The 17,141-nt window shown below is 40.3% G+C and overlaps 1 protein-coding gene across 13 annotated transcripts in view; it reads left to right on the top strand.

The window, feature by feature from the left end:
* The first annotated feature begins 14,578 nt into the window (after positions 1–14,578).
* The window catches only part of DMD (dystrophin), a 1,118,883-nt gene continuing 1,116,320 nt past the window's right edge, over positions 14,579–17,141 (top strand). For all 13 annotated transcript variants that reach the window (XM_030475728.1, XM_030475726.1, XM_030475707.1 and 10 more), the window contains exon 1: positions 14,579–14,933. In XM_030475728.1, the coding sequence (XP_030331588.1) occupies positions 14,837–14,933 (97 nt within the window). In that variant the 5' untranslated portion in view covers positions 14,579–14,836. The remainder of the gene's footprint in view (positions 14,934–17,141) is intronic.

The following is a 17,141-nucleotide window of genomic DNA, read 5'->3' on the forward strand; positions in this document are numbered from 1 at the left end:
TTTTTTCTGAATGCAATACTTGTTGCTGAGTAAGTCTTTTCCCCAATCTCAATTATGTTTTCCCCATGGCAAATGTGTTGTGTATTTCATGTTTCAGTAAATCTGCACTCTAGTTTCGGAGCCCATCGGTTTTTGGTGCATTTATGATGCTGTTTTTGGGAGAGGTATTTTATTTTAAATGGGAATAAACTTTAGTCTAACAGTCTATTTAGACTGGCTAATAAACATTCATTATTGTATGATTAATGGTTCAGTTAAAATGAAGATGTCTTTCATGTTTTCTATTAAAAATACGTGGTCATTGCTTTTTGTCCTCCCAGTGCCACAGCTATGAAATAGAAAATGATCCTGTGGCATTTTCTGGGAATAATTTCTTTATTGAAACAAATGAATTCTAATTCCTTCAGGATATTCTCTAAAGAACTACCCTCTGGCTCATTTCAGAAAACTGGCTCTGATTTCTTCTATTGAGTAATCTAATAACAACAAAATACCTGATTTTCTTCTCAGCCATGACCTTTTATGTGTTTGGTCTTTTTAATTAGATCTTCAGTGCTTAATTCCTGAGCTTCTCCTGTAGCAGTGTTTTGGGCATGATTTCATCGGTGTTCCTTTCCTCTGGTTCTTCACCAGGAGTGGATTTGAAGGTGACTCTGTGCATTTAAACAGTGCTCTACAATTGCTGAACGAGATTCTGTGATGATGTCTTTTCATATGGCAGGGCCATAATATTTGGCTGTGGTTGTGCCAACCACGAGAAGCTACAAAAAGAGAATAGCCCAGGCCCATTTCCCTCTCCTCCTATTTTTTTTTCATGCTTGCACTGCTGTGACTGTGATGAGACACATTATTGCTTTTCAGATAGCCATATCGGAATAGCACAACATGGCATCATCCTCTTCCAAGCCTTTTTCTCCCTCTCCTCTTCTCTAAAATGACCAAGAACTGGGAGATGAGAAGGTACATTTCATACGTTGGCCATGCAGGGTTGTGGAAATGAAAGTGTATTACTCATTCTCTCATTGTGTTATGAATATTAAAATATAATAAAATTCTAATTATTTCATATTCTTCTCCTGCAGAGTTGCACAGAACCATATTGCATTCCTGTCCTTAAAATAGGACTGCAAGTTGTATAGCTCTCTACAGCATTTTCCTTTTCCTGATTTCAGTTTTAAACCCAAACTCTTGCTAATATGTAAAGTTATTGTTCAGAAAACCTCTGAAGGAAAATCCATACTTCATTTAAGTTCCATACTCCCTTTTGTAGAGACTACTCAGAGCACTGAGAGCATGAAGATGTCACTGGGAAAAAGAAGCGTAGCCTTGAGCTGGGTGGCAAGTGGTGTGTTAGCATTGCTAAGGAGATAGCTTTGTGTACAGTGTGGTATTCTCACTGAAAATGTCCTCTTCTGCTGTGAGAGGAGAAAAGAAACAGTTTAAGGCTAACTGACGAAATGTTCGGTTGTGGTTTCTCAAGAAATGCATTCAAAGATGTCCCAGGTAAAAGACTCCTTTTCCCCCAGTGTGCAGCACAACCACCACAGGCCGGCTGTTTTCAAGAACAGCAGAAGCACTAATAATAAATATTCACCCATATTTTAAGATCAAAATATATGGAGAGGGTCCTCTCATTAACAGTCAAGGAAATAATCTCCTGAACACCCATTTCAGAGGACAGTTATTGATATAATCCCACTTCATATGAAAAAAAAATACATTTAATAACATTTTGCTGGGATGTTGCATCAGAATTTATAGATGTTGCTTTGATTTAGTTTGTCAAGGGTGACAGCAAGATATTAGGAAGAATGAGGATGAAGCTTAATATTCGTAAATTGTCTCCTCCTATTATGTATGTCCTGGTAGTCTAATTTAGATATAGTAGTGATTTTTTTTAAATACTTTAATTCCTGACAGTCAGATGTGATAAATAGAGGAAGAAACCTATAAATGTCATCGGTTCTGCCTGGCCAGTCATTCTTTCCAGGTGGATGGCGCTAAGCGTAGGGAGAGGGTAGGGTGCCTCATATTGAATGACAGCAAGTATTGCAAATATTGATTGATTTTGGTTACTAGGCAGAATTTTAATTTATTGGATGCTATCAGTATCTCTAACTTGTGGGGAAACTTGGACAAGTGCTTGAAGGAAGAGACATTTTAATAATCCTATTACGTAAAGCTTTTGTGGCTTGAAATTGATTTTTACTTCCCTCCCTTTTCTGTACTCAGGAAAGTCTCCAGTCGTCTTTCAGGTGATATGTTGCACACACCCAATAGCGTGGCACCTGATAATAGTTCTCAGCTGTTCACTCTAACAATTGTATTTTGATAGTCAAGGTAGCAGGAGGGTGCTGCCGGTGCTTTTGGTATACCCATCAGAGTTTGTGCTTTTTTCCTGATGATTGTCAGCTAAGAGCACATCAGCTGGAAATGTGGCACTCTGTGTTCTGGGCTGCCTTTGACTGCAATCAGTTAGCATCTTAGTCTGCCGGTCCTGCATTTATTATAAACCTGGTTCTAGTCAGTAGTGAAGCTGAAGGCTCCAAAGGGTAAAGAAGAAATACATCCATCTTATAAGCATTGACTTTTTATATTTGTGTGTACATATATAGATACATGTGTATATAATTATTTTAAGTTGGTATCCTCATAGAATGACAAAATAGTTTGGGTTAGAAGGGACCCTTAAAGGTCATCTAATCCAACCACTCTGCAGTAAGCAGGAACTTCTTCAACTAGATTAGGTTGCTCAGAACCCTTTCCAACCCGACCTTGAATGTTTCCAGGGATGGGCCATCTCCCACCTCTCTGGGCAACCTGTGCCAGTGTTTTACCACCCTCATTGTAAAAAAATTCTTCCTTATATCTAGTCTGAATCTACCCTCTTTTAGTTCAAAACCTGTTACCCCTTGTCCTATTGCTACACACCCTATCCAGCTACAATTTAATAAACCATCATCAGTCAGTGCATACTAAGACATAATTGTTACCATTTACTGAATTTAGTTTAAAATAATTTAGGACTGGATTTTTTTACCTGAGATAGAAATTTTCTTAGTTCTTAGATTTGTTTTCTTGATTTTAAAACCAAAGTTACTGTCCAACTTCTGTGTTTTGTTTTTTGAGAACATTCAAGCAATCAAATTTTGTGCACGTCAGTGCTCCTGGTAAACATATTTTGCTTCCACACTTCAGTATGCACACTGGGAGTGGAACTGTACACACTGCCATGGTATTATTTGACACAGTACTAGAAGCAAGTTCCCAAAACCCCCAACCAGAACTTGGCACAGAAGCAATTAAATATGCCTTTCTTAGATAGGGTAGTACAGGAAGATATCTTTGTGTGAATGTGATGAGAGAAAATTGCATTCAAACTCTGGTCCCAGCCAATAAATCTTAGAGCAGCATAACTTTTCTTGGAATGATGCCTTAGGCAAAGCACAAGTGGTCCAGAAAAGGTGGAGGAGGAGGACGGGGAAGAAAAAAATTCCCTGAATGTTTTCATGATTCTCTTTATCCATTGCTTCATCATAAATTGTGAATCCTTTCTCCTTTCAGAGAGAAACTTGGAGCCTTAGGGCTTTTTGTAAAGTTCTCCTAGTGACTGTGTTACACTTATCCTGTAGGGCAAAAGAAACTGTATCTTGTCACGTCTCCCCATTCATGTCACAGACTTCTTAAAGATCAAGTATTCCAACACTCACAGCAAATGACTCACTGTCAGTCCACAATGTGCTTAAAAATTAAGAGAACTTTTGATGTATTCACATAATGCATTCAGTTGAACAGTATTTTCCATGAAGTGATGAACTGTGAACAAAATGAAACCAGTTCATTAAAACTGTTATTTTTTTCAGATGTATTTTTCTGCATTTGTTTTAACTCTGGTTGTGTTTTAGCCGTAGTGGACTAATGAAGTGATTTTCTCACTCTGGTATACTAGGAACATGTAGATCTCGGTTTGAACATCCATCTTTGGGAAAGATTGCGAAACATATCTGTGCAGATATAAAGAGGACTTGTGGCTTTCGTATTATTCATATATGGCTTAAGGGTTGATCTATAAACTTATATGCATGATTTGGACCTCTTTTTCTACTTGAGGTGGGGAAGAGACTTGTTTCTTGTTTTGTGGCACTCCTCCATTCCTTTTTTTTTTTTTTTTAATATTGTTTTTTAATCAGTGGGGTGCTTCTCTCCTTCCCCCCACCCCCTTTCTGTCTAGAATGGATGCTGATTTAGGCTCATGGCAAAAGCTGTTCTTGGAAGTTGAGAGCTGACTTCTGTTCCTAACAGAAGTACTGATGTGACCGTTTCTTGGTGTTTTCAAAAGATATTTTCTGACTGACAATGTGGCCCCATTTTACCAGCCAGAGAAGAAGCAGAATGATGCTCTTACTCAAGTCTGTTGAATTGGAAAGTATTGATAGACATGGAGACTGCTTCAGGAATATATTGATGGCAGCAACTGAAGTTACACCAACTGTGCATATATTAATGTCAGACTAGGATAAGCCTGAAATTGTTATGAAGAAGCTTTATGCCTGCACCAGGGAAGCATCTTTGCTGGGCTTTGTTGTTTCTGGAGAGGGAAGACGTAAGCGGGCCCTTCTGGAAAAGGGCAGTTAATACTCATTGACAGGAAACTAGTATGCACCTCGGTGTTGAAACATTATCTTTCTCTTCCACAGCTTTTCCTAATTCAACCTAAAATGTGTTCCAGTAATCACTCAGAGAAGTAAAAGTTCTGCATATATTTTTAAAACTAAAAATATAAAGCCATGTAAAAGGCATGAATTAGAATGAAAAGACAAATTAATAGTGGGTCCTCTGTCATGTCCACCCCAAACATACAAGAACAATTACAGTGATGGCCTTGGCATCCTGGACAGATTTGACCTGATCATGGACCAAATTTGAGTGCTTACTGTTTTCTAAAGGAGAAGGCTGAGGAAAGGGTGGAATTGTTGAGTATCTGTATGAGAGGAGAGTGCTAGAAACTTTCCAGATCCCACTGCTGTTGCTGATATTATTGAACTGCATACAGGAGCTTGGGTACCATATGGATTGTGAACCTTTCTTTATGCAGATTCTGTGCTTGCTTTCTGTGATTCCTTTTTACTTATCTTTTTGTACAACTTTCTGTGCTTTGGGCCAGATTTACTAACTCCCAAATGACCTAGAGGGAAGCTGCATGCAGCAGCAGCCACGTGTTACACACTGCTCTTGTTGAACTGAGAGCTGATGCAGGTGTCTGTCACTTTTACCAGAACTGGCTTTCTGTTCGTATTGACTGAAGTCACGGTTTCCTGGGAAATTTGCAAGATAATTATTTTTTGGTGATAATGAGGTCGTTAAGTTCTGCATTTTTTGCATAAAAAGTGTTGGTAATGTAAATCAGTGTGAATCAAGTAATGTAATACCGTGTTATAAATGTAGCAGAATGTGCCCTGAATCTTGAATAATGGAAAAAAGAAATATTCACTGCTTAGGGAACATGTATTCCCACACTTTGTTTCCATACGCAATACCTGAATTCACCTTTTATATTTAAAAAAAAAACCCCAACCCTTTGAGCTATGTTATGTACTCTGTTAATACCATCAAAATCTCAGCTATTGTATTGGTACAATACAAAAATGATTGCACACTGATATTATGCAAAATAATGTTAAAAATGAAGCCTGGCAAGCAAAGCTTTCCTTGGCAGCTGCCACTCTGCTCACTGGTGCCATTCAGTGTCCCAGATACGCTGGAAGTTTGACAAGATGCAAGAGAGAGGGTTTAATTAGGCCACAAGTTTACTAATTCAACTAATATGATAGTAGTGCATCAATCACCCACAAAATCCAGAGTGTTACTTCTTCGTGCCTGGTTCCCACATCTTTAGGAGGTGCTCACAGTCTCACACGTGGCTCCAGGCCACCACAGGTGCGAGGTCTGAAGGGCTGATGCCACAGGGTTCTTGGATTGCTGCCTTTGCCTGGGAACTGACTACTGAAGGGTCATGCCTTCCCCTAAATTTGCTTTCAGCTCTGGCTGAGTGAGAAAAGGATCTTGCTGAAGTGCCTTCTAAATTACAATTATATGCCCTCCTAACTAGGGCAGCCCAAATAACTCACTGTGCCCTGGCCAGTCTGTGGATCAAAATAAATAATGAAATATATTCACAGTGTTGTAAAATACACATGTCCTTTGGATAGGAAGATAGGAGTAGCTGCTCTGCGACTGAAGGAAAACTGGCAGAGCTTTGGAGAGGGAGGGCATGTGAAACTGAGGTGCCCCATAGCTCAGACCATGGTCCCCGCTCATCTGCCTGGCTCCTGGATTTGCAGGGAGCTCTGACTTTGTTTTTCCTGTGCTGCAAGGCATTGTCGTCGCTTACTGTGGCCCGCCTTTGAAACGATTGGAGGGTTAGGGTCTCAAATCTTCAGGCATATGAGAAATCTGCTGAAAATTGTGGTTAATGTTATGTTTATCAGCACCATGATCATTTAAGGGAGATAATACATAGCAAGTGGGTTGTCCTGGTCCACAGCACATGGGAGAGTTGTTCTGCAGGACCTGTGTAACAGAACTGAATCAAAGATATTTTTTGAATTCGATTTAGACTGTTAACTGATGAGAACATAGTTCTACTTAAGATAGAAAATGAGCTCATCTAACTTGTTTCTCATCAGAACTTCCTGCAGTGGAAGGACATTGGGCTAACAAAGTCTTGTACTGCTGTCAGAGGATTGTTCTTATCCACCTCATAAATTATGGAGGGATTTAGAAAAGATTTTATAACCTCAATGTGAACAAGACTTAGAAGCTCAGCTCTTTGGTAGAAGCCCATTGTACTTCCATGGATGCTGAGAGAGATGCCCGTGGGTGCCCCTACTTGATGCCAGGACAGGAGCTGACCCCAGCCTGTGCTTAAGGATGCTGGGGCAGAACCATCATGTAGCCATAAGACTGCATTCCTGGAACTGGAAGCTGGAAGAGGGCAAGGCAAAAACATAGGGCAAATTTCCAAAACTACTTTTTTTTTTTTCCCCCCCTTTTAATAACTTAAAGATATGAATTCTTCTTCAAATTTTTCGCATGAAAAATGGATCATGCCGAAGCTGAGGAGGTTATTGAGCACTAACAGTTGTGGATGATGAACTCAACTTTTGTTTCAGATTTAGATTTTTATCTCAAATCCCATATTTTAAAAACAAACAAACAAAACACAATAGCATCTGGGGTTTTTTTTGGTATATGTATTAATTTCCAGAGAAACCAAGTTGACTTTGTCTGATTTTTCTTCCTACTTAGTACATATATTACAATAAAATTGTAAACATCCACTCTTAAATCTTCAATGTTAAAGCAGATTATTCAAGGATAGGGATACAAAATGTAGAATATGTTATTTCTGCTGACAAAGGATGGAGGGAAGGGTGGAAGATTCTTTCTTTTGTGGTCACTGCAGGGAGAATTCACCTTTCTAAAACAGTAAGTCTGTTGTGAAGTGCAAGGCAACTACCATGGACTTTATTTTGTTTTAATTTATAATATGTATTGCAACATCTTCCAATGATGCTGTGTAGCTTTATTTCCTCTTATAGAAACAGTAAATGTAAGATTTTATGGGATTTTAATATGCTGAAACCCGTGTTGCTGCATTTACCCCAGGAGGGAGGGGAGATGTTCACTTCTAAAATTGTAGTTTCCATATGTTATTACTCTGGTAAGAAGAAGATAAGTTTTGAGATACTGCAGGAGTTTGGAATGTGGTAGAATTTGCTTTAATTAGTTTTGCAACATATAGCATTCATATGCATGTTACCAAATGGTTAACGCTCCACTGGGAAACCAATGCAATGAATTGGAAATACTGCTAAACCAGAACATAACTGCAATAGCAGTAGGAATGACCAATAGAAAACATTTGAAAGCATGTGATCTGTGATATCCAAAGCATTTATCAACCAGCTGCCATTTAACCAGTTCCCTAATTTAGCTTATGTGACAATCATCTGCAGGTTCTTAATGACTTCTTAGGTTCTTAATGACTTCTTTGCCTCAGTGTTCACTGGCAAATGCTCTGACCACACCACCCAAATCTTGGAAGGCAGATGGAGGGACTGTGAGAATGAAGACCTTAGGCCCACTGTAGGAGAGGATCAGGTTCGAGACCATCTTAAGAACCTGAACGTGCACAAGTCCATGGGACCTGATGAAATCCATCCACGGGTCCTGAAGGAGCTGGCAAATAAAGTACTGTCCATCATATTTGAAAAATCATGGCAGTCAGGTGAAGTTCCCGATGACTGGAAGAAGGGAAATATAACCCCCATTTTCAAGAAGGGGAAAATGGAAGACCCAGGGGACTACAGACCAGTCAGTCTCATGTCTGTGCCTGGCAAAATCTTGGAGCAGATTCTCCTGGAAAGCACACTAAGGCACATGAAAAACAACGGGGTGACTGGTGACAGCCAACATGGCTTCACTAAGGAGAAATCCTGCCTGACCAATTTGGTGGCCTTCTGTGATGGGGCTAAGGAACTGATGGACAGGGGCAGAGCAGTTGATGTCATCTACCTGGACTTGTGCAAAGCATTTGACACTGTCCCGCACAACATCCTTGTCTCTAAATTGGAGAGACATCAATTTGATGGATGGACCACTCGGTGGATAAAGAACTGTCTGGATGGCAGCATGCAAAGACTTGTGGTCAATGGCTCAATGTTCAGTTGGAAAACAGTGACGAGTGGTGTCTCTCAGGGATTGGTGTTGGGACCTGTCTTGTTCAACATCTTTGTCGGCGACACGCACAGTGGGATTGAGTGTGCCCTCAGCAAATTTGCCAACAACACCAAGCTATGTGGTTCAGTTTATATGCTGGAGGGAAGGGATGCTATCCAGAGGGACCTGGACATGCTTGTGAGGTGGGCCGATGCCAACCTTATGAAGTTTAACCAAGACAAGTGCAAGGTCCTACACCTGGGTTGGGGCAATTCCAGGCACAGCTACAGGCTGGGTGGAGAAGAGATTCAGAGCAGCCCTGCAGAGAAGGACTTGGGGGTGTTGGTTGATGAGAAGCTTAACATGAGCCGACAGTGTGCGCTTGCAGCCCAGAAAGCCAACCGTATCCTGGGCTGCATCAAAAGAAGCGTGACTAGCAGGTCGAAGGAGGTGGTCCTGCCCCTCTACTCTGCTCTTGGGAGACCTCACTTGGAGTACTGTGTACAGTTCTGGTGTCCTCAACATAAAAGGGACATGGAGCTGTTGGAGCGAGTCCAGAGGAGGGCCACGAGGATGATAAGAGGGCTGGAGCACCTCCCGTATGAAGACAGGCTGAGGAAGTTGGAACAGCCTGGAAAAGGGAGGGCTGCGTCGAGACCTCATAGCAGCCTTCCAGTATCTGAAGGGGGCCTATAAGGATGCTGGGGAGGGACTCTTCCTTAGGGACTGTAGTGGTAGGACAAGGGGTAATGGCTTCAAACTTAAACAGGGGAAGTTTAGATTAGATATAAGGAAGAAGTTCTCTACAGTGAGGGTGGTGAGGCACTGGAATGGGTTGCCCAAGGAAGTTGTGAATGCTCCATCCCTGGCAGTGTTCAAGGCCAGGTTGGACAGAGCCTTGGGCGACATGGTTTAGTGCGAGGTGTCCCTGCCCATGGCAGGAGGGCTGGAACTAGATGATCTTAAGGTCCTTTCCAACCAGTATTCTGTGATTCTATGTTTCTGCTTTCTGATGTGTGTTAAATATTTGGAGAATGAGTTAGCTTGGGGTTTGTTTTTTTTTTCTTTTTCTTTCTTGCTAGAACCTAGTATTTAAAATTCACTGTCACTGAAATACATATGCTATGTGAGAAGAAAATGTAGACTGTTGGCTTATGTGTAGACATAAGCAGAGGTTGACATTAAAAATCCTCTACATTTGCTGTGTTTGAGAGATCATATTATCCATGTCTGTAGCAGTGTTCAGATGAGCATATCACACAATAATATTCAAAAATTATGTAGAGTATCCAGTTTTTAGCATGCTGTGCTCTGCCATTAGTGATGCCCTCAGATAACATTTTCTGTAATATTTTTTATGAATTTTTTTTTTCCCTAAGTTCTGTAATGTGAAATCTTTGGGTTGCTGAGGAAATAACTTATTATTGTCATAGTACATCTGTAATAAAACTCTGTAAAACTTCTTACCATAAATGGGATCAATCTCACTTTGAAAGGTTAGTCATGAGTCCTCCTAGCCTGTCTTCAGAGAAGTGTCTTCTGAGCTTTTGGTTTATGACAAATTACTGAACTTAGGTGAATTTTGTACACCTGAGAACCAATTTAAAAAAAAAGATTGCTACACAAAAATAATTGAATAAACCATGGTGCAGATGAGCGAAATGTTTCAAACTCCTTAAGGTTCCAGCTCTTGGGATTGCTGTCAGGTGTTGGTTGGATGATTTCAGACATCCACATTTGAAAGTTCTTTCTGGCCAAGACAGCAGTCTTGTCTGGATGGCTGGGCCTTTGAACCATTCTGTTGGAGTTCCAGGACTTGTAAGAATCTGTGTGGAGATGATGGTTGCACTGGGCTTTTACTTTCTAGAGACATGACTTTGTATGCATTATTCATTTTCAGATTTTTATACACTTCTGTACCAATTTTTTTAAATCTTGAGCAGTCAAATCTACAGGTGCCATAATTGTCAGAAGTCATCCTCTCTAAACTGTTGAGATATTGTCATTAAAATTAAAGTACTACGGGCTCTAACTCCGTGAGAAAGTGATTCTTTATGGACGACTTACTTTTATAATCATACATCAGAAATCCAGTAATAGAGAAGTAGTTAATATAGAATGATTAACAGTACAAAATAATTTAATAATTCCTGTCTGTATTGTCCAAAAAAACTTTCCACTGCTCCCGTTGGAGATGTTTATTAATCAAAACATGCACAGTATATCATTAAGGTATTTTCCTGCATGGTTGATTGACTGAATTAGTTGTTTACAGGGGGAGGGATGAAGTACCTAAATATAATGGGAGGCAGAGCAAAAGGGAAGAGAAATTGACTTTCTTCAGGAGACATATTAGCAAAACAAATGAACAAATTTTGCTCGGTAAAATCAGCATTCATTTTTGCATGCTAGAGACAGTGCATTATGTAGCGCGTCATGCAGGGCTGAAGGTCAAGGCCAATCTGCTTGCTTCTTTTTTTCAGTGATCTATACTCCCATGTAGTTGGAGTCAGTAGTACTTCCAGAGAGGAAAACAAAAAGGAAAAATGGCAGCAGGAAGAAATTCATGGTATCTTAGCTATCATTGTAATGTGCACACACTACCATAATCAAACTCAAGCACACTGAATATGCCAATTAGTCGTTCCAGTAGCAGTGAAGCAATTAAAACGAATAGACATGTCTTTGCCATAAGCTGTAGACGGAATAGAGGGATGGTCTTCCTTCATTTCTCATGCCGTTGTCACCCAAATAGACTGGATTTTCTTTGCCTATCAAGTTCAATACTGTAAAAAGCAGAATACCACTTGATGAGTGTTTTTCCACTTGTCGTTTATTTTTCCTTTTTCCAGACTGGGGACAATTCTGTATAAGACAAAAAATTATTTATTTGTGTTATTGTAGAGTCTGGGAGTGCTACCCGTGGAGCTTTCTCTCTAAAGCAATTCATTCCATATGGGTGGGTTACTATAATTATGTCTATGCAGATGCTGAATCCAGTTACAATAAGCAGAAACCAAGGCTGTTGTTTTCTCAGAAAAATGCAGAGAAGCTGGAGACCAAAGCCAGCTATTAATCTGCCCCATTAGTACGTGGACAGAATAACTGATACTGGTTTCTCCTTCCAGATTCTCCGTTCCTTTCTGGGCTGGTTTTCTGTGTACAACTAGTGTACACAGAAGATGCAAAACCTGGTTTTGGGTTTTTTTTTTTTTTTTGAGGAACAAAAGAGTTCCCTTCTCATTCCAAAAATGGCTACTTCCCATAGGCCTTATCTGAACAGGAATGGTCTGTGTGGCTAAACTATATTGTGTCCACTGTATGCTGTGCTGCAGGGTAGTAATACTGAATGATAAACCCCCATGGATCCTTCTTGCAATGCCATGCTTACCTTTCTGGAAATATTTCCCACAATTCCCTCTTTTTTCCCCCTTCCCTTCTGGCTGTTTCCCCCTTTTTGTACTTCCTTCTGAGGTATCCGGGTGGGTTAGGATTCTGCTGAAGTGTATGTATGCCGTACTAGATGCCCCCATTCCCTTACCAGTATTATTTGGTTTATTAACATATTGAATGCTTTTCTGGATATTTCTGTCTATAATCTTGCATAGCTCAAAATTCACTGAACTAGAAATCAAGCCTTTGGTGAGTTTTTAGGTACTTTAGGTTGTCCCTGCAACTCCAAGCTATATGAGCTATGAACTCAAACTCCTCTGTTGCGAAATACCATGTAAATTCCATTTTGCTGTGTCTGTGTTTTTAAAATCGTCATGCAGCTAGAAGTGTGAAATATTAAGCATATCCTTTTAGGTACTTCGAATTTATGGTAACTTCAAAGTCAGCCTTATTTATTGTCTGGTTTGTTTCACTTCAGAAATGACTTGAACTGTGAACAAAAAGGAGCTGACAGTATTTTGAGATAGGCACTTTATAGTTGTGCACTTTGCAACTATACGATAGGACTCTCTCTGTTGCCTTGAATGCAAAATTAGCTTGTTGATACGTGCTGCTACAGACAGAGGAACAGATGTAGTAATTCTACTTTATTTACATGAAATCTCTAAAAAGGCATTTTCTGGCAGCATGCTAGGAATAAATACAGTATCAAATATAACCCGCGCCATGCTATGTTAGCTCATTCAGGTGTCAGCTGTGCCATTTAGATGTGGGCGAGAGCAGGGAGTCGGATCCCTCCCAGCAGAGCTGGGAGCTCTCCCACGCGCTGCACCCTCGTGCCAGCCTGCTCCCACTGTGGCCTGTCAGCAGGTTTTTGCTGCAGGAGAGTGCCTTTCTCTCTGCCTAGGGGCTGGAGACCCCAAACCCTGCCTCTAACCCCGGGGCTGTGGCTCCACCGGGAACGAGGAGGGATCTACCCTGCAGTCCCACCCCCTGATAACTCCCCTGCGGGAGGTCTGGAGGAAGCTATCAGATGTACTGGTATTTCTTTATTTTTATTTTTTTTCCCCATTTAGTTTTGTAATTTTTGTATTTATTTTTATGTATTTTTTCAAAGTAGGAGATTCTCTTACCATTTTCTTTTTTTTTTTTCCCCCCTTTTTTTTTTTTTTTCCCTCCTCCCCTTCACTCTCTGTGACTTAGAGCTCCCCTATGCTCATGTTTTCGAGCTTCTTTTTCATAGACAAGAGGCTTGGGAACTTAACCCAGGATAGGAAACTGTGGGGGAGGAAGGGACTGTCGGGGTGGGGTTGTGTGTGCAAACCACAGAGAAGTTCAACATGTCTTATCTGAGTGAAAAAGCGAGGCTTAAGTAAAACCCTGTGAGCCTTGTAAGCCAGGAATATGAGAACTGGAGAGTGATGCTGAGCTGGCTGCTGTTGCAAGGGAAAACTCTTCCCAGAGCACTGTGCCCTTTCCTCTTCCTCCCTCCTCCTTTGCCACTGTGCAGCGCCTGAGGAAGGAGGTATTACTCCAGTGATCATCCTTGTGCTCTCCATCACTACTTCACTTAAGAGGTTTTAGCCAGGCAGTTGCATATGTTAAGTTGTTCCTTTTTTCTCTCTGAAGTACTCAAACTTTCCAGTGTGAGGTTGGGGATGTTTATTCAGCTTATGAGCAAGCGGACGCATTAAAGATGAAATGCCTTGACTCTGAACTACAAGCAGAAGTGGTGGGAGGAGACGCAGCTAATTTAACTTGGAGGTTGATTGATGTGTATATGTCAATTTCTATTAATATTCTTTTTAAATCAGTGACGCAAGTGTGTTTTTCCCTGACCCCAACAGAAAATATAAATAGAAAGACAACAGAACAATCCTATCCTTTTAATTCACAATACTCAGAGGCAGTTAAGCAAACTCTGTTGTTTAAGAGTGTCCTCCATAGGCTGGCAAAAAACAGCTTATGGTGGTGTTCTTACCACTTTAAGAATATCATGATGCTCTAACAGAGCTATCCACTCAGAGCTAAAATGTATAAAGCACAGAAAAGCAAAAGTCACCTACAGGTAGACCTAGATAAATTGCTTAAAAATGTACCATTCCCTCATTAGACAGCCATTTATTGCATGAAAAGAACTAAATGTATTTGTTGAAGGGGTAGCTATAAAAGCCATGTTTAAAATGAAACAGAGTTGAGAGCCTGAACGCACAGCTCTGTTATTTGGAAGTAGCTTTCGAGCAGAGACTTTCAACGGGAAGGTGCTGTTTGGTTGGACACAAATCAGCAAATGTTTAGCTGAAGTGTGAATAATTCAAGCGTGCATGAAGAGCTGTGCTTTCTGAAGAGACAAAACATGAGAATGAAAAAAATCTTCAAACATTTGCATCAGCCTTAGAGGACAATGCGAGCAGCAGGATTTGAAACAGATTTGCAGATGCACTCTCTTTAGGCAGGGAGAATGCTCATTAAATGCAAGATGCTTCTGTGGCTCATGTGTTTGCACGGAGGTAGAGGTTTGCAAGACTGACGTATCGGGTAAAGTCAGAGTGGTTACCACACCGACGGTGTAGCAGCTGCATAATAAATGATGGAGAGAATCATGTTAGGCATGCCCACCTAACCTAACTTGAATCATGCGAAAGGGGAGCTGCTGGAATTCAAATAGACTTTCTGGTTCCCAGCAGTCGGCAGTAATAGAATGCTTTCAGGAAGATGACAGATGCAGGGGAAAGATGCTGTTTTGCACTATCTTGATTTGTTACGGCAGCCAACTTATTGGCATGATGGAGTGACAAGAAAAGCAGCTGGCATGGAAGGTAGGATTATCAAAGCTATTGCATCATTATGAATGTAATTAGAAACTGACCATGACAAAGCATATGCTAGAATAAGCTGCCTCCGCTGGCAGAGGATTTGTTGCTGAGGTCTTGAAACTCTGAAAACAACATTCCTTGTGCAAAATGGATTTTGCAGTTTCATTTATGTTTGTGTTACCCTTTCTTCCCCGCTTGCCTCCAAGCTCGGGGAATCGCTTGCTTGAAAGAGAGTGTTGTGTTAGGATGAGACTGAAGAATAAAGTATTTTCTAAGTCTGTGAAGCCTCAGGTAGATAGACGCAAACAAATGCGAAACAGGACTAGGAAAGGCTCCCTTCGATTCACTAGCAGGCTCTGATTGATGTATTGGCATATTCAGGAATCCCGAGGAAATGAAGATGCATGTACTGAATGCTTTGGTATAATGAAAAGATATTATTGCAGGTCTCTGCTTTATAGATAGTTTTTTCTGACAGGTTTTATTCTCCATCAGTTTTTAGCTCTTGACATTTATTCAGTTGTTCAGTATTATATAAAGAAAATACATCAGTATCTCCTACAGGGTTTCTCAACAACTCCGGCATCTGTTTCAGCTACTGAACTGTATTCACGTTTTGCCAACTTGATGCCTACCCAGCTGGTCTATCATTTCTCGCTTGATTACTGCTCTTAATTTCTCTGTATCAGCTTGTTTCAGACAGGATTTTGAAAGCTGTTAATGAGAAATGACAGTAACTGCTAAATTATTGAGAAGTGGAGTATTCTCTTATTTTTGAAACATCAGAGAGCATTTTTGTGTGCATTTTATTAAATTCAGATTCTGTATTGCAGCGAGGTTTTTATTTAATCACAGAATTTAGCTGTGAATACTTTAAACTAGATGAATCGCAAGCATAACTTTCCACTGACTATTTTGAGAAAGTTTGGGAAAATTTACTGGTGCTTTCTTTGGTGTATGTATCATCTTAATATACGTTCCTTCCTCCTGTCCACCTCCTCCCTCCTTCCCTCTCCCCTCAGCCCCCCCACCCCCCTCAGTATATACTCCGTCTCTGTCACGGTAAGTGGTCATTAAGTGTATACGGTACATATTGAAATATATTTTATCACCACTAGGGTGAAAACACTAAGCAGCTCCGGACAGGTGATTTGAACAGGTTTAAAACAGACGTCAGCTCTATCGGAGTGAGTCGTCCTCCATCTAAGAAGTAAAAGTAGTGATTTCTAAATGTAAGGCAGGATCTCTGCTTCCTCTTTGGAGTTCCAACAACCATTCAAACGCTGATTGGTAGCTCACAGGAGGTGATTATGTTAGATTATTTGCTTTATTTTGCTTTACAGAATGCTTTCTTTCAGTGTAAACTCCCTTATTCATCAGGTATATAATATTTTCCAAGGTGATAAACAAGAGATCTCTTGTCATATTGGATATTCACTTTTCTGACTTTATTTTAAATGACTTTGCAGGCTGAGCTCTGTGTAGTCTTGTCAAAAGGAGAACAGGCTATTAGACACTAAATGTTGCTGACTGAAGCTGTAACAGTTTTAGAAAGATAGATGCTTCTAGATACACAGCAGTGAACCAGCCTTAGAAAGTTTGAAGGTAAAGATCAATAAAACTGATATACCGACAGCTAGTTTGAGCATTTTCCTGTTTTGATCATCTCTGAAAGACATTGTAAATTATTTTGTAACTGCTGGGAGGGGGGAGGTACTTATTAGTGGAGAGGATCACTGTAGGGTTTGTATAGCCAAAAATAGTTCTATAGCTTTGATGACAATAATAAAAAAAAAATCTTTATTTCAGAGAAGTTCTGTTAAATTGAAAAATAATATTTCCTTGTTGTTGATGATGAAACCTTAAGAGAGAATAACCCATATAAACAGCTTAAGTACCATTCACCTTTTCAGGGTAACAGTAAAACTGTTTTATATTGCATGTATTACTTTTATACTCCAGAAGCAGGTAGTCGCTCCTTGTCTCAAGAGTGTTGGCTGGCTATCATCAGACAGTAGTTACATGCATAACTGCATGCTGCCTGTGGCCATCATCCAGCTGACAAGTGATTTTATAGTTTGCTTCTGTTTTATCTATAGTATCTGGTTTTAGCTTTCTGTTTCACTGATGAATTAAGACACTAGGTGGAGCTAGCTGTTGATTATAAGTAGAGCTACAGTAATACAGGCCTGTTTAATGAGCAAGCCTCTG

This window comes from Strigops habroptila, chromosome 2, assembly GCF_004027225.2.
Source record: "Strigops habroptila isolate Jane chromosome 2, bStrHab1.2.pri, whole genome shotgun sequence".
Lineage (NCBI taxonomy): Eukaryota > Metazoa > Chordata > Aves > Psittaciformes > Psittacidae > Strigops > Strigops habroptila.